The 15,913-nt window shown below is 49.1% G+C and overlaps 6 protein-coding genes across 6 annotated transcripts; 2 read left to right on the forward strand and 4 right to left on the reverse strand.

Moving 5' to 3' along the window:
• Positions 1–1,373: 1,373 nt before the first annotated feature.
• HD556DRAFT_1437121 (uncharacterized protein) lies at positions 1,374–2,278 on the reverse strand (the record flags this gene model as incomplete). The annotated part of the gene is made up of 2 exons (XM_041305654.1): positions 1,374–1,889; positions 2,015–2,278. 2 exons carry the CDS (start codon positions 2,276–2,278, stop codon positions 1,374–1,376), a joined length of 780 nt encoding a protein of 259 aa, XP_041166578.1.
• Positions 2,279–2,731: 453 nt separating this feature from the next.
• On the forward strand, positions 2,732–5,734 carry HD556DRAFT_1283310 (uncharacterized protein). Its single transcript, XM_041299310.1, has 5 exons — positions 2,732–2,935; positions 2,996–3,286; positions 3,332–3,716; positions 3,798–5,081; positions 5,135–5,734. Exons 1-5 carry the CDS (start codon positions 2,789–2,791, stop codon positions 5,512–5,514), a joined length of 2,487 nt encoding a protein of 828 aa, XP_041166579.1. The 5' UTR covers positions 2,732–2,788; the 3' UTR covers positions 5,515–5,734.
• A 189-nt stretch (positions 5,735–5,923) lies between these two features.
• HD556DRAFT_1226186 (phosphoribosyltransferase-like protein) lies at positions 5,924–6,724 on the reverse strand (the record flags this gene model as incomplete). The annotated part of the gene is made up of 2 exons (XM_041297065.1): positions 5,924–6,578; positions 6,630–6,724. The coding sequence occupies 2 exons, from the start codon at positions 6,722–6,724 to the stop codon at positions 5,924–5,926; spliced, it is 750 nt and encodes a 249-aa protein (XP_041166580.1).
• Positions 6,725–8,823: 2,099 nt separating this feature from the next.
• Positions 8,824–10,701, reverse strand: HD556DRAFT_1225962 (uncharacterized protein; the record flags this gene model as incomplete). The annotated part of the gene is made up of 8 exons (XM_041297051.1): positions 8,824–9,013; positions 9,078–9,874; positions 9,931–9,969; positions 10,034–10,051; positions 10,102–10,183; positions 10,240–10,340; positions 10,391–10,529; positions 10,586–10,701. The coding sequence occupies 8 exons, from the start codon at positions 10,699–10,701 to the stop codon at positions 8,824–8,826; spliced, it is 1,482 nt and encodes a 493-aa protein (XP_041166581.1).
• Positions 10,702–10,842: 141 nt separating this feature from the next.
• HD556DRAFT_495267 (Ndufb8, NADH dehydrogenase 19kDa subunit) lies at positions 10,843–11,781 on the forward strand. Its single transcript, XM_041310781.1, has 3 exons — positions 10,843–11,314; positions 11,374–11,589; positions 11,642–11,781. The coding sequence occupies exons 1-3, from the start codon at positions 11,099–11,101 to the stop codon at positions 11,672–11,674; spliced, it is 465 nt and encodes a 154-aa protein (XP_041166582.1). The 5' UTR covers positions 10,843–11,098; the 3' UTR covers positions 11,675–11,781.
• Positions 11,782–11,887: 106 nt separating this feature from the next.
• On the reverse strand, positions 11,888–15,880 carry HD556DRAFT_1437126 (uncharacterized protein; the record flags this gene model as incomplete). Its single annotated transcript, XM_041305655.1, has 11 exons — positions 11,888–12,409; positions 12,465–12,552; positions 12,605–12,687; positions 12,743–12,796; positions 12,856–13,281; positions 13,339–14,255; positions 14,304–14,560; positions 14,615–15,340; positions 15,397–15,509; positions 15,560–15,770; positions 15,828–15,880. 11 exons carry the CDS (start codon positions 15,878–15,880, stop codon positions 11,888–11,890), a joined length of 3,450 nt encoding a protein of 1,149 aa, XP_041166583.1.
• Between the last annotated feature and the right edge of the window lie 33 nt (positions 15,881–15,913).

The following is a 15,913-nucleotide window of genomic DNA, read 5'->3' on the forward strand; positions in this document are numbered from 1 at the left end:
TTCGGAGCACCGTCAGTATTAGCAGCCACCGTAACGATCAAGCCCCGAAGTTTCTCTTTAGCGAGCTCCTTATACTGTCGCACCTCTTTTGAATCGAGTGCGATGCGCGTCGAAATAGGTGCTGCAGGCTCCTCGGGCGCATTGGCTACTGGTATCATGGGTGTGGGAGGTAGGTTCGTCTTTTGTCGTCGTCTCCCGCTGTCCGAAACGTGTTTTGTGCGCTGTATAGTCACTAAGTTAGTATTCAAGCTCGGAGGAATGATCACTTACACGAATAACGCCTTGGGTTTGCTCCCCACGGACGTTCTCTCCCACATGGTAGGGTGCAAGGGCAATGAGTCGCGAAACCCCCCATGGGGCCATAGACCCGCTCCCGAGATCTGGTTGTGACGGCAGTCTTGATCCTTCACCCTGGAGAAGTGCGAATGCGCCTGCATACGCCTGCGACTGCGCCGTACCCGTGTTCCATTCGTGGCGTTGATGCTGCTGGGGCTCATACCGCTGGTGAGCTTGATACTGCTGGGGAGGTTGGTACTGGGGCTGCGGCGGCGGCTCATACTGCTGGGGAGGTTGGTACTGGGGCTGCGGCGGTGGCTCATACTGCTGGAGAGGTTGGTACTGGGGCTGCAGCAGCGGCTCATACTGCTGGAGAGGTTGGTACTGGGGCTGCGGCGGCGGCTCATACTGCTGGGGAGGTTGGTACTGGGGCGGCGGCGGAGGCTCATACTGCTGGGGAGGTTGGTGCTGGGGTTGGTGCTGATGGGGTGGGGGCGGCAGATATTGTGGTACCGGTAGTTGATACTGTTGGGGCTGAGGTGCCGTTGACGCTTGATGGGAATGCGTGGGATGCTGCATGGAGGGATTCATCTGAACCTGGTATTGTTCAGGCGTTTGTACGCGATCACCGAGTAGGTTGAGTTGAGTGATGACCGGCTGCCCACTGGGGTTGAGTTCTGAATTGACTCCAGGCCGGAAACCTTTCTACACGGCAGTCAGGAAAGAAGAGCGAACAGAATTTAGATCGTACGTACTCTTGCGGGGTTGGGCTTTCGCCTGCTGGTAGTGGAATTGGCTGGAGGATTGCTCATCGATGCTCGTGGTGTGAATCCACGTTAGTTATCTGATCTTACCCAATGCGAACGTACTCATTGATCGCCAATCAAACGAAAGCTTCTGTTATTCAGAGCGCTAAAATACAACGTATAGAATTGAAAAAGATCATGATCAGGGGTCTCGTGATAGGAACTCAGAACCTGCCAGGAAAGTAGTGAATTGAGTCAAAAAAGGATTGTAATTGACGCCGCCGGCCCATCTGTCCGCACTCCGTCCTCGTGGACAACGTTCAACCTGAAAGGGTAAGTTTGTAAGTTGTTTCATTTTAGGGTAGAGACGTGGCTACCTTCCGCCTCGTCATTGTCCGAGTTGCTACTGTTGTCGCTATGATTATACTTGTCATATTGTTCCTCCTCACCAGGTTCGTACTCCGTATCGCTACTGTTCTGGGGGAACCTGTGGGAGACGTATTTGGTAGCAAGCGATGATATGGACGACATTTGGAACAGCTGTTCGTCGGCTGTAGCTAAGTCTTCGAGTTCGCTATCATGTGACTCCGCAAGGCATTCGACATCCTGGTCTAGGGCCGGAATATCCTGGTCCACCAGGAGCTTCTTGAAGAGGTGATAATCCGAGTCTGCCATTTTCAAGCGCTGCTTCTCCTCGTCCTCAAATGCTATGAGGACTAGCTTGTTGAGTTTCGCCTCTTCGATCTCCCAACCGAGTTGCAGGAGTTTTTGACGGCTATTTTCTCGTGCAGCGTGCTTAGCATTTGCTACTAATTTGATTGTATCATCTGAGAAGGATGAGAGACCGCTCAAAAAAAGGTCTCGCCCCTGTAACAGTCAAATACACCATAAATAATCAGTTATTCAGTGGCTTCAATACTTGCTCGCCTTAATGACATCATTAAGAGTGATGTCAGAGTGATGATTTCTTCGGACTGCCTTCATGGCAAAACGCAGCCCGACTTGGGTGGGACGACGTGTGAAAGGGTGGCTTCTGTTTGCAGAACGCATCCCCGCCGGGAGCTGCGAGAGCTGCCAATAGGGGACTCGTGACCAGAGCGAATTGAGTTTGAGGAGGAGGTCGCTGAGCGCGAGAAGGGGACAGAGTCTGAATGTGGGAGGTCTGTGGTCAAAGCAATGACCTTCTCTTCCGCTGATTTGGAAGGGTTGGAATTACAGAGGGACTCAACACGAGTCCATCTGCTAGATCCTGACATAGTAGATACAGATGACAAAATATGAAGGGATGGGGGAACCATAAGTACAGCTGGATGTGTATCTGCTACTATCTTAGCAAGCAGTGAGGCAACAAACCAAGTGGGTCGGAGTTTGAAGAAAGTTGAACGTTGAATCCTGGCAGGAGCACGATGGAACAGGCTGACTCGGGCTGCACTGCAGCTGGACTAGAAATACTACACGATCACAACGGGTGAGTTAGGCCGCATCAAATAGTAGCAGTGACTGACTGACTTCATCACGCTGACTTCATCACGATCAGTAGTTCCTCTGCAAGATGCCCGAATTGCAGACTAGAATTCGTCTCAAATCTCGCTGTTTTGGATCATCTCAATGATCCGGTGCATTCTTGTTGGAGCAACGAACCCACTTACCGCTTACCAGTTCCTCCAGCTTTCCAACGAGGCGATAGCGGCCAGGAAGAGGTAACTGGCCAGTATCATTCAAAATCAGGGTACCTTTTTGGTCGGGGACACAATATCTTGCAGACAATGGAGGATCATGATCCTGACCAAAAGCGCCGCAGAGCAATAAATCCCTCATACCCATTCGTCGATCAGGCTGAATGGCAGCTAGCAGAATTCATCGTGCAGCGGCTGACCAAAACCGACATTAACAAGTTTCTGAAACTAGACTGGGTGAGTAGCATCCGCCTTTGCAGTTCCACACTGTGGCTAACAGCCTGAACTTCACCTAAGTTTAAAACTAGTAGATCCCGACCATCCTTCAAGAGCGCAGATCAACTATTTGGCTGGATTGATGTATTGCCAAGTGGCCCTCAGTGGCAATCAACGACATTCGAGTTTATCGACTACACAACTGCGAGGCCAATGGAACTCATCTGGCGTGACGGTCTTGAAGTCGTTAAAGATCTCTTTGCAAACCCGATATTTTCCAATCACATGATGTACGATCCCCACCTTGTTATGACTGGCTCAGAGCGTGAATATGGCGAATTCTTCACTAGTGAGAGGGCTTTCACCATTCAAGTATGGATCTTTGAATAAACGAAATTGCTCGCTAATCTTTAACAGAATGACCTTCCAGAAGGCGCCACTATAGTACCAATCATTCTTGCATCTGACAAAACGCCCGTAACCAGGATGACAGGAGGATTAGAAATGCACCCAATATTCCTTACGATTGGCAATATTCAATCCGAAGTTCGAATGAAGGCCACCGCTCATGCATGGCGTTGTATCGCATTTATCCCAATTCCGAAGTTCGATGCTCACGCAGACTATCAAACGCTCCTCCATGCCCGTCTCTTCCACAAATGTATGGACACGATATTCGCCAGATGCAAAGTTGCCACAAAGATTGGTGAATACATGGCAGATCCCATGGGTTATATCCGGCACTGTTTTACTCCGCTTGTCGCCTACACAGCCGACCTTCCTGAAGCACAGCTTGTTGCTTGTGTCTCGAAGAACACATCACCAGTCACGATGGCCACTCAAAGTGACTTCGGTAGTGCTCATATCTATCCCCCTCGAACAGGCCAACACACGCTCACGCTCATCTACGACCTATCCAAACGCATTGATCCATGGAGTGTACCGCGCTTCCAAGTCGAAGCTAAATCGTTGATGCTTAGTGGCGTCCATCAACCGTTTTGGAGAGATTGGAGGTTTGCGGATCCTGGTTATATGTTGCCTGGCGAACTCCTTCACACCTGTCATAAGTTTTTTGGTGACCATGCTCTAAAATGGTGCAAGGAAGTTGTTGGGGAGGAGGAACTCGATGCGCGTTACAAGGCTCACCATAAACGAGTCGGAACACGTCATTTTGGCTCTGGCGTCTCCCACATCAGCCAGATGACTTGCCGGGAACATCGCGACATTGAACGCACCATGATTGCCACTATCGCTGGCGCGACAAATGCAACCCCCGATTTCGTTCATGCTATACGTGCCCTCACCGAGTTCTTTTATCAGGCACAGAGCCCCGTGCACACCGACTCATCCATCGCTTCTATGGTTCAGTCCCTCGACGAGTTTCATCGCTTAAAACAAGGCATCCTCGATGCCGGTGCTCGGAGAGGCAAGCGTGGAACCATCGACAACTTTCTCATCCCAAAGTTGGAGTTGTTTCACAGCTTTGCTGGATCTATCAGAGCTCTCGGTGGTTTGATACAGTACTCAGCAGACGTCAGTGAACGGCTGTTGATTACTCACTGCAAGTTTCCATTCGAAAGGACCAGCCGGCAAGCCAAGAGTTTTACTTTACAGGTTGTTCAAATTCTCAATCGCGACGAAACCATGCAGTGTTTCAATCTTTACACGCTCCTGCAGACGCATGGCGCACCGCTCGTTAATGCCATTGCTGCTGAAGATGATATCGTCGCAGAGACAGATCCTACCTTGGCATGGATAGCCCGCACGCTCCCAAGTCAGCAGAAGCGCTTCCATGGTCCACGTCCAGTCCGCAACCACTTCATAACAGGACTTCTTTCTGCAGAAGCTACTGCTGCATTCCATGTCACGGTCGCACCTGATCGAAAATCATTTACCGTCCCCGATCTGCAGTACACCTACGCCCTTCCTGACTTTGCTGTGGCGCTCACTGAGTATATTAGTAAGTCATCCCAGGGTGCCCCAACAACATCGTGGACCTGTCGGGGAGGTTCGGTTAGGACGTGGAACAAGTTCCGCATACAACTCCTCTCCAACTTCCAGTCACGAGTTGTCATGCCAAGTCAAATCGTCCAGTCGTATCCGCCCTCAGAGGCATTCCCTTTTGGGAATTGTGACGCAGTTCTCGTACAATTAACTGAGAGTAATGGTAAGATTTTTACTGCGGTGCCATTCAGGTGCTTACTACTACAACCTCTGCAGACGTCTACATCGCACAAGTGTGTTGCGTTTTCCAACCTACCGCCAAGAAAGGCCGTACTTTGCCTCGCTATCTTGAAGCTGCGCCTCTCTTATACGTTCAATACTTCCAGATCAAAGCCACGCCTGCTGACGAGCCAAGCGTTGGGATGTACAGGGTGAAACGAATCTTTCATCAGGATGAGACAGGTCGGATCTTCCGACCTGGCAGCATCATTCCACTGACGGCTGTTACTTGTGCCGTCGAGCTCGTCCCTGTGTATGGTTCGAAGATGAATCGCACGATAACTGCTGCAAACTCGTTAGAGGTCTGTGATGATTACTACCTGAATAAATTTTCAGACAAGGAGGTTTTCCATACGATGCACACAGATCTAATGTAGATTTTTTGCGTATTGCCTGTAGTACTAGTTCTGCAATTCATTATCTGCACACCTGATCAAGTTTAGATATGATAATCTTGCACCGCTTGTGTCATTCAGTTGTCATTCAGTTCCCCGTTCGCATTTTGGCCTAGTTAGTTACTTAATGCAACTCGTCCGAGACTAGGCCAAATAGGGATCGTTGAACGATGCTTTCGCGACGGTTTCAGATATCAGATGTTCCCTGAAAGGTACCTTTGGCCAGGAGACTATTTTGGTGCACACTTCTTCCGGTAGGATATAAGGAGGAACGCCATCATTGAGTACCAAGAAATTAGTCGCGAGGGTTTTTCTGGTCATCGTGAATCGATGCTATAATTGTCTATAGTTATACTCGCTAATACATTGAAGTTTAAAGGAGTATACAGTCTCAAGACGAAGACACACCATATATATCTCTATACTCCCTCATCGCCCGCAAACTCCTCTTCTCTTCCTCTGTTGTCTGCCCTTGTGCTTCCTTTTCCTCTAACCACTGTACTAGATCTCGCATCTTCAAGACACTTCGCACCTTCCCCTTGCCTCCCAGTAAAGTCTCCAGCTTCATCACCGAGCTGACCTTGCATCCCCGCTCGTCTATCTCGGAAAACTCCTCCCGATCGAGAAGTTGTACAACTCCAACCACTTCTCCGCCTTGCCGAGCCACAAGTTTTATCGTAGAGCTTACTGCAAGTCCAGTGGTCATCACGTCGTCCACAATCACTACGCGCCATTTGTGATTGCGACCTAACGGCCATCCCACAACATTGCCGCCTTCACCGTGATCCTTTACTTCCTTCCGATCGTATGCGAACTTGACATCGCGGCCATACGTGGATGCAAGTACGAGTGAGGTACAAGCTGCGAGGGAAATGCCTTTGTAGGCAGGTCCAAAGAGAATATCGAAGTCGGAAAAGGGGTTGACCATGGAATCATCATCGTCATCAGAGGCCGCAGCGCAGAGTGTGGCAGCATAAGCTTGTGCGACTGTGTATAAAATGGTGCCATCGGACATGAGACCCGCGTTGAAGAAGTAAGGAGATTTACTGCCGTAAGTCCAGGATAAGTCGATGGGAACAATTATGTATGTCACTCACCGGCCAGATTTGAGCGTGAAATTGCCGAATTTGAGAGCACCGACTTGCGCAGCTTGCTCGAGGAGCTGTGTCTTGTAAGAATCAAGCGAAGACATCGTGGTACGTAACTGAGAGGTCTGGCCGCAGATAAGATAGTCTCAAAAACTGGTCTGGCGTGAGCGTTAACTTTAAATTTAAAAATGCATCACGTGAACGATTCGAGGATATCAAGATAGCGTATAACCTTTTCCATCGCAACGATATCAGCACTTCGTATCATATTCGCCAGATCATTCATACCTTGAAGATGACTCAAGACTCGGCGGACGCCTCCATTTTTATTGGACAGCACATCTTTTTTCTGGAAAGACTCTTGGATATGGATGTTTGCGCCGATAACGAAACCGTTTTCTTGGGACTGCTGGCGACGCCTGTGTGCACTGTGGCAACAATACATCTCGACACACCTTTGTAAACTGTGCGGCACGTATTATTTCCGAGGCATCACGTCTTCTCAACATGAAAACCATCACATCCTCTTCCTGCCCAGAATTCGAGTACGCACGCGCGGAAAGAGCTGCAAGAGCAGGGTATAACCTAGACCCTATCACCCGGCTACCCTAGTATAAGCATAATCCGGTATGCTTTACACGACGCCTGGATGCGGGAGGGGAGATCATGACCATGATCATTGTTATGCAGAAGGGGTGGCATGGAAGGTCAATCTCCTTGGCAGCGCAAAAAGAAGAAGTTGACTGCCACTGATGCAAGTACCGTATTGGCCACGTCAGTATCGACTACGACCCCCTCATTTGCCGCACCAGCGAATCCTGTGTCCATCACTTTGACTTCTCCATACTTCCACAGAGCCCACCTTGTCGCTGCATATTTCCCTTTCGCCACCCGACATCGCGGGACCGCAGCACATCGCTCAAGAGGTTGTGGGTTCTTTTGGTAGTATTCCACTATCGATCTTGTCACCGTGCACCCGGCGGCCATCTGGCCATCTGTGGATGTAGTGATTGCGTAGCCCGACTCGTCAACAGAAATCGCCATCGTATCCGTCTGGTAACCTGTCTGCATGCTCCTGACACGGTGGTCAATATTATTTTGGTCGGGCGGATGATCACGAAGGGCTGTGGTTATGATTTTCGTTGCAATCCGCCTCGCTATGAGCCCGTGTGAATCTCTCGTTGGGATTATTCCCTGTCTGATCTTCTTTGTCGATCGCACTTTCATTCGTCCTGAGCCCGAGTCTACCTCGCTCCCTCCACAGCTCGATGACTTTTCCTTTGTGAAAGTTGCTCAGAACCTCGAACTGTCGCTTACTTGCTTTGAAGGTGACACCGATAAGGATACGGAGGGTTGCTGATTGGGCAGTTCCTCACCCTATCAAAATGCAAGTCTTTCATCATGCGTATGAGGCCTCATTTGCATCGCAACTCGGCACGGAAAATATTATTTCATAATCCTCACACGTTCTCGACCGTCTTGAGCTTCTTGCCAGCCACGATCGGAAGCGTGGCATACTATGACGGTATATGATTCCGTCGGAAAGAGCAATTGTCATTTTAACCCCCACACGTTCCCCGACTCCCAAAGGAAGGTTTTGTAGGTTAGAAACGTACCCGTCTCTGTCAAAAAGTTTGTGGGTTTTTATTGCCTTATTGAGCGGTTCGTGGTTGCCACATCCTATCGTTGTGTTTTTCACTCCTTTGTCTTGTCTCACTTGTTTTTCGTCATTAAATTCAACTGAAGTTCTGAGCTGAGTAGTTGAGAAGAGACGAGACATTACTGATACAGCTGGGCGGAGTCGGGGACTGGCGGTTAACCGCCGTTACGATATTCAATATTCAATTCTGGCCCTATACCTAAACTATCGATGCACGCTAGTACTGTATCGATCTTGTCCAAATCTTGTTACACTTTTTGATCCACTCCTTACAATCACCTCTGTATAGATACATAATAACGTATAGTTCACAGCTGCTTCTTGACAACCCTTACAACTCTAAAGTCGATTTCACAACGTCGCGGCTGCGATGATCGAATCCGATCACTCATATCAATAATGGTTTAGATGCAGAAGGCCCTATATAATATACAGGAGCCACAGATGTGCGGAAAATGCCTAAATATAATCAGTCCATTCATTGAAGCATGTGCGAGATTGTGTATGATGAAGGGGTATATTTATGAAGTTGTGTGTCATGATTCATGATTTAAAACATACAAAGCCACGAAGGCTCCGGCAATATTCCGCTGATTCATCTTGAGAAGAACTTGCATTTTCCTGCGGCAGAGAGTTACGCCAGAGGCGCCAATCTGGAGGTTTACCGACGGGCTCGTTCCACGTCAATTCCGCTCGCATGCGTCCTCGTAAGCTAGTGCGATCCGTCATGTCGCTGTAGGAATACAAATAAAAAATCAGTTAAGTAGGTTCGTTCGTTCAAAAAGCGAACGAATTACTTTTCCCAGTTGATCCAATCGCGTTCAAAGTAATCACGAAGTGGATTGGTAGGCGACGGGCGGAGGTCGGACCGAACTGAGGTAGGCTTCTGTTGTGTTGTTCGGACAACTCGGGGTGTGGGGTCTTCGCTATACAGTCTTTCGTAGGCACTCCAGATCGACTCTTTACAACCCACGATTGTCCGTACGGTCCGAGCTAGGTGCATGCATGCCCACGACGACATGGTTTGCTCAGAATCCCCTGCCGTCATCACAGAAGCACGGGCGCCGGGATCGGCTTCGGATGACGGCTGGGCTGACAAGGCTCGAAGCTCAAAAAGAGTTGCAGGATCAATCTGTATAGTCGATACCGAATGTTGAGTTATGAGCTGTTGTCTGGCCGAGGAGTCGAGTGGTAAGGGAATTTGCAGGGGGGGATGCGACCGAATACTGGGGAATGATAACGAGAGATACAACGGCAAGACGGAAAGTAGTTGCGGTGACAAGAAGTAGTTGTATAGCATTTCCTCCCACGCGCGCTGAAGTCGTGTGTGATCTTGAGGATCTGGAGGTTTTGGATGCTTAAGTTTGGTATCCAGCGTGGAGGGTAGCGAGGTTGACGAAGTTCCAGAAAACGTATCTAGGCTGGAATTTGTGTCATCTTTGGCTTTCAAGGACGAAACAGATTCGTGGTAAGAGGTTGCAGTTACAACTGTATTCGAGCTCTGGGTAGAGCTACCAGAACACTGTCCGCTACTGGGTGTCACATCGTGTGATCGCGTAGATTGGCAGGGAAATAATAGATCTTCTTCAATAATCTAAAAGTCCGTCAGGGTAGCTCCATACGTAATACGGCCGAAGAACAGCTCCACACCTCGAGTACACCGTGAGGTTTGAGGATGCGGGCGATCTCCTGATGTGAGTTGGGTAAAAGCAATTCAAAAGGTTTTACGACATGCGACAGATTACTCGCTTACCGCCAGAATTGATGGCCACTGTGAAAGGGCCATTAGCAAGTCAATAAGTCGATGCCAGTGACACTAACCTCATCTTCTGGGATGTGCAACCCCATTCGGACCATCCTCACGAAGTCAAATTGGTTGGTCGAAAATGGTAGCTGTTCTAGTCTGAAGAAGTGCATCAGATATAATGCAGAACATAAAACGCGCAGAGAACACGTTACAGATTGCCTTGAACCCATCTTAACCGACGAGAAACAGACTTTTCGAGGACATTAAAGGCTGGTTGCATGCGCTCGATGTCGAAACCAACAACTATGCTGCCCTGCACACTTCCGTGAAAAATACGGTTGTGTTGTATGTATTCTCACCAACCTGCCATTGCTTGGCGGCTTCGATGGCCCAAAGACCGCGCCCACATCCGAGATCAAGAATTGTAGATGGAGGTCCGTCGAAATCATGAAGAGTCAAGCTCCTGCAGCAGTTTGTTATGAACATATGATCCCAGTGATCACTGGGACATCATTGGTGAGAACGACGAAAGTTGAAGCTTGTTAAGAAAGAGCTCACAAGTCCACGATGTCATTTGTATATGTCAAAGGCGAAATGACCTCGCCGGGAAGCCGCTTACATTTTGGCAATGAAAGCAGGTCGACGTCGATGTTCGTATGTGGGCTATCGTTCATGGTGAAGGAAGAAGGTGCATGGGTATGTGAGATGCCAATGGCCATGTAAATGATAGTGGACGCTACAGATAGGCCAGTTTATGAGGCCTGGGTTTCGAAAGTCAGCAGTGTAGCTTAAATCAACACGATAAATTGATCTACCTTAAAAAATTTGGGGAATGGCCGAGGAAAGCCGCATCTTCTCCAAGCATGTCATGAAGGTTGTACCATTCATAGACTTGCAGGGCCGCGAAGATAGGAAAGATGCCGTCGCTTGAGTTCGCTTCAGACATGTAATCTGATTTGGTCCGAGTCGTGGGTCCGCAGTAGTGTCCGGTGTCCTGATAGTTATTTCTGGAGTCTTGACAGTAGTCTTATTGGGTGATCACTATAACGCTGAACCTTCACCTCGACTCCGATGAGCTCACTACGTCTTATTAGCAGCGTTGCGTCCAAGCGACATTTAAGTTTGTCCCCCCTATTATGGCGCGCCTATGCAACGCCTGCAACTTTCAAACTTCAAGAAAAAGACCCTCAACTAGGCGATTACCCTGACCTTCCATGGGTTTCCGACCAGGAACTTCCTGCTAGAGGCTGGTGGGATCAACAGATGCGACGGAACTTCGGTGACCCGGTCAGCACATTACCCAGTTCCCGGCGCGTAATCGCGTCTCAGACTTTACCTTTTTTCAGATACAAGAATACGACGAAGTTCTGTCCATGTGGGGACCTGATGCTCCCCCGATTCCTCCGCATAAGGCTTTGTTTCAGCTTTCTCTCGCCTTCTCGGCATTCGTTGGCTTTGGTTTCCTATGCAAGTACGCGCTCGTTCCAGAGAGGCCAACCGTACCCCGGGAATACCCGTACTCCGGCCTTGTACGTGAACTTGGCGGACTTGAAGAAAACAAGGTGGGCCTGCTCCACGTGTGCACTCAATGGGTCAATTTGACCCTTATTCTAGGCTAGAGAAGAGACTGAAGAGATCGACGAGTAATAATGCGTTGTAACCTAGACTTCGCGTTTCTTATCCGGGAGGCTTTCACTCTCACGCATTTTGCTATCTTTGCATGAGCCTGCCAATTCGCTACCGTTGAGTAACTGGACTACGCCAAATGCATTGTCTTTCCTGGAAAATAACGCAAGTTCAGAACTTCGGATCTTAGGAAGTACATATGCTATGATGGTAGTTATGTACATGTTGCTTAAGCTAAGAACCCTCGGACTCTGCCGCAAGCATGGTGTATGTGTCAGATACTCGGGACCCTTTCGCCACTGGTCTCGCCCTTGGGCGAAGACAGGGTTTTGATGTTTCTGTGGCGGAAGGACTGTCATCAATCACATTGCCGACATACTCATCCCCAGTTTCGGAATGGGATTCCTGAACTGTCTTGGAGGACAAGCCCCGCGCTCTGGCGCCACGGCCCTTCCCTCTGCGGCCAGTCCCCTGTTTTTGTTGTCCTACTGCGGAACTAAGTTTCGTTCGACTCTTAGCACCTGTTTTCCTCTTTTTGGCAACAGGCTCCTTCCCGTCCTCGAGTACAAGGACATCTGCCTCATCAGATACTGGTGTGCTTGTACTCTGTTTTGCCTGCTGATTTCGGAAATCCGTAACCACTTGCTGAAGACGCTTACTTCCATATGCTTGTCGTTTCCTTGGGGCATGTAATCCGCTACCGGGTGCAACATCAAAAAAGCTGTTTAGGTTGCCTTGCCGATTCATAGCTGCAGCCTAGCAAACACATTGAATCAACAATCATTGATTTGCCACGTGGCTTGGTCCGTACCTGGTTCCGCTTATTCATTTTTTGAATGATCGGTAGAAGTGATTCGTCAACTTTGGTTTGGTTCCAGCGTAGTTCTTCGTGGAAAAAGCTGTGGAGCTGTGAGCATTTTTTTTCAAGTGCCGGAGGTGGTCATTACGCACTGTCTGAGGGCGTCGAGGTCGGGCATACCCCATTTAAACGGTTCATCTGATGAATCCACCGTCGGATGATAATAAGCATCCCTCTACGGCGCGGAGATTACCCCTCCATTGCAGCCCAACAAAACAGCAGCCACTCACCACCGACGCATTAGGCCATTCCAGGGGCAGGTATAAGTTTTTGAACTTCTTTTTCTAGATCAAAAGATAAGCACATATAAACTGGCGTCAAAAATTTTCTTCAAGGCACATACGAAACGCTCGCGAAATTTGGTAGTATTATCCTCTGCTCGATCTCGCCCACTTTGGACTTTGGTCCACCAGTCCTTGAACTTATGAAGGCCGTCCTCGCCCGGAAACTCTTTTAGCAGTTCCATGGCTATTACAGGACCAACACCAGGGAGCCCCTCCACGTAGTCGCTTCCGAGCAGGTACGCCAGACGGATGAGCGTATCGCGTTCCAGGCCAAGCTCCCGGGACAGATCGGAGGAATGAAAACACTCCACAGTCTTGGATTGATTAAACATATTCTTGAAAACGCGCATGCCTCCGAAAAGGAAGACGTCCGAATCGTCTGTTATGATGCCCTCAACTAAACCTAGCGACATTAATTCTGCGCACTGTGCTTCGGCTTCCATCGGTGCGGTTATGTATGGAATCCCGAAGAGACGCAGTAAGAGCTTGGATCCGATGGTGAGCTCAAATAAATAGTACTACCTTCAGCACGGTACACATACCATAATTTGAGAGATCATTTGTTGAGTGATATCTTCTGAATCACGGATCGCTGCTTTCTTCTGTTGATTCAACGTCCGAATCTCTTCGTCAATCTCATGTCTGACGGCATCCAAATCTTTGCCCTTGACTTGCGAGATGAACCGGGCAAATTCGCCTTCTTCAGCATGTGGATCCATTTCCTCAGCAGCATCCCAGGTTTCCACAGCAGCAGACGCTCCTTGATTAGTACTCCCCGGAGCAGTACCAAGCACAGGTGACGGAGACCGCGACCATTCGATATCAGATTCATCGTCGCTCTCAGGTATCCGAGCTTCGGGCGTGACCACATTAGAGGTTGAAGGCTGAGGACGTTCTAATGGCTTTGGTAGCTGAAAAGATGCAGAAGACATCGATCGTCGTTCTTCGGCCGCATCCTCCGGTGCTGAGACTGCTGCAGGTACAAAACCCTCGGATACATCACGGACGTGACTGCCATCAGTGACTGGGACTTCTTCCATGTCATCGTCCGAATCTTGTGCAGCCTCCTGCGAATTTTTGGGAGATTGTGGCGGCTTGACATGGGCGCTAGTAGCAACCGGCGACGGCTTTCTGTGTGATGCCTCGACTGCCTGTACAGGCAATATTTCATCCATGCTTTCTTCTGATTCTGACAAGGATGATTGAACGATTGGCATGGGACGCGATGCTGTCTTCGGTGAAACTAACAAAGCCGCCTTCCCAAACGCAGATTGCGATGGAAGATCATGCAAGGTTGCAGCCAGCCTTCGCACCGGACCAGCCCCTGCGATCGAAAGTGCGGTCTCCAGCCGAGAAGGGGACGTGTATAGATCATCGTCAGAATCATGGAGTCGAAGAGCAGGTTTTGACTGAGGAGTTGCAGGAGGGCTAAATTTAGAAGGAGAAGGTTCTGAAGTGACTAAACGAAAGTCAAATTTTGCAGTATCCCTGCCCTAGAAAAACTTACTAGGCTTATAATTTGCAGTATGATCTTCTAGTGAAGCCTGGATGGCAAGGGCAAGCTCAGGATCCCCGATGTGATCAAATTCGTCATCCAAGGGTCTGGATATGTCCTCGTCATCATCCAGCTCAAATAAAGGCTTCGATTTGATTCGCCTCTGGACAGGTTTTGACATGGGTGGCTGCAAGCGTTTGCCTATCGCATGCAGTGCCATACTTGCCTGGAACTCTCGAAGATCGGAATCAGGTGTTGCATTTCCTGGTCTGACAACACAATGAACGGATGATCAATGATAATGAAGGATTCCGGCAGCATACATACTGACTTCCTCCATCTGCGTGTCATCATCGCTGTCGCTTTGAGGTGTGGGCTTGTCTTGATCAATTTCAATTGGTTTTGACCGCGTGCCGTCGTCTCGGATGCCTAAGACCCAACCACCGTCCGCCCCGTCGTTCTTGACAAGAACATACTCTCTATTTCGCTCACTGGCAATTCGGACAGGAATGGTGATGTGTGCTTTACCGATGCTGTCAGTAGTCATCAAGAGTTGTTGAGTCAGAGCATTTCTTTGCTTGAGATTCTTGATTTGTTCTCGGGAGAAGTCCAAAGGAGTTTCTGCCTTCTGTAGCATGTTCTGCAAGCGCTTGTACGATGTCTGACGTGATTTCAACCGAAGGTCACCAACAATTTCGTACTGAACTTCCGTAGGCAGCTCTCGGAATGCTGGAGAGGATACATCGAAGTCCTCTGGACGCATCTCCTCTATGAATGTCCGGAGCTCTTCCTCTGTGGCGAGGCGCGGGTCTGGAGCCTGCGAACTAGTGGCCTTCGCCACGCGCTCTTCAAGATCCACTTCTGGAAGTCTGTAAGGATCATGATCATAAAAGCGAGCTTTCTTTTTTGACGAAAGAGGTGTTTCTTCTGCTTTCTTCTTTGCCGGTGTCTTCGGTGCAGAATTATCAATGTCCTCAAGGTAAACCGCATTCTCATCCAGGACCACGGGTCCTGAGGGCACTTTCTGCTTTCCTTTTGACGATGAAGGGCTGGCTTACACATATAAGTATTTGCACACTCATTCAGGATACGATAGGTCGCATACTGTGACGCTTGAGCATGTACTAAAGCCTCCCGTCTCATGTGAGCTGCCAGCAGCCTCTCCGCAACCTTGGCGTGAGTTGCAGCTGCACCACTCTTCTTGTTCTTACGCTCGATCTATACCATTCTGTCAGCATTGCAGTGAGTAAAAAGAAAAAGTGCCTTACAATCGTGTTTCTCTTAAGCGCAGGAGCTCCTCCATCAAACACGAAGACCGGGCGAATCCCATAGAATAATAGCTTGCAGATACGTCGGAAGAAACCAAGCACATGTGCGTTAACCAATGCACGTCCATCCTTGTCGCGCATAGTAGCTTGAAACTGGTAGATCCAGATACTAGAATCAATGGCAAGAGCTTTCCCTTCGATGGTCTCGAGCCTGGAATGAATCCAACGTTTAAGTATGTCAGAACCCTGGAAATCACGGAGTACATACGGCACTGGGCGACCCACTGGAGACAAGAGGTCCCATAGTGACTTCACACCCATCTGTCAGTCTTCTAAGAACGTGGGTGCGGGTGT

The sequence above is a fragment of the Suillus plorans genome (genome assembly GCF_016647745.1).
Source record: "Suillus plorans strain S12 chromosome Unknown HD556scaffold_3, whole genome shotgun sequence".
Classification (NCBI taxonomy): domain Eukaryota; kingdom Fungi; phylum Basidiomycota; class Agaricomycetes; order Boletales; family Suillaceae; genus Suillus; species Suillus plorans.

What these genes read in the sequence shown, in the direction of transcription:
- HD556DRAFT_495267 (XM_041310781.1), top strand. Translation starts at nt 11,099, where the DNA reads ATGAGCTCACTACGTCTTATTAGCAGCGTTGCGTCCAAGCGACATTTA. An exon ending in GACGGAACTTCGGTGACCCG is followed by an intron (nt 11,315 to 11,373) that starts GTCAGCACATTA and finishes ACCTTTTTTCAG; the next exon opens with ATACAAGAATACGACGAAGT. An exon ending in GCGGACTTGAAGAAAACAAG is followed by an intron (nt 11,590 to 11,641) that starts GTGGGCCTGCTC and finishes CCCTTATTCTAG; the next exon opens with GCTAGAGAAGAGACTGAAGA.
- HD556DRAFT_1283310 (XM_041299310.1), top strand. Translation starts at nt 2,789, where the DNA reads ATGGAGGATCATGATCCTGACCAAAAGCGCCGCAGAGCAATAAATCCC. An exon ending in AGAGGGCTTTCACCATTCAA is followed by an intron (nt 3,287 to 3,331) that starts GTATGGATCTTT and finishes AATCTTTAACAG; the next exon opens with AATGACCTTCCAGAAGGCGC. An exon ending in ACAATTAACTGAGAGTAATG is followed by an intron (nt 5,082 to 5,134) that starts GTAAGATTTTTA and finishes CAACCTCTGCAG; the next exon opens with ACGTCTACATCGCACAAGTG.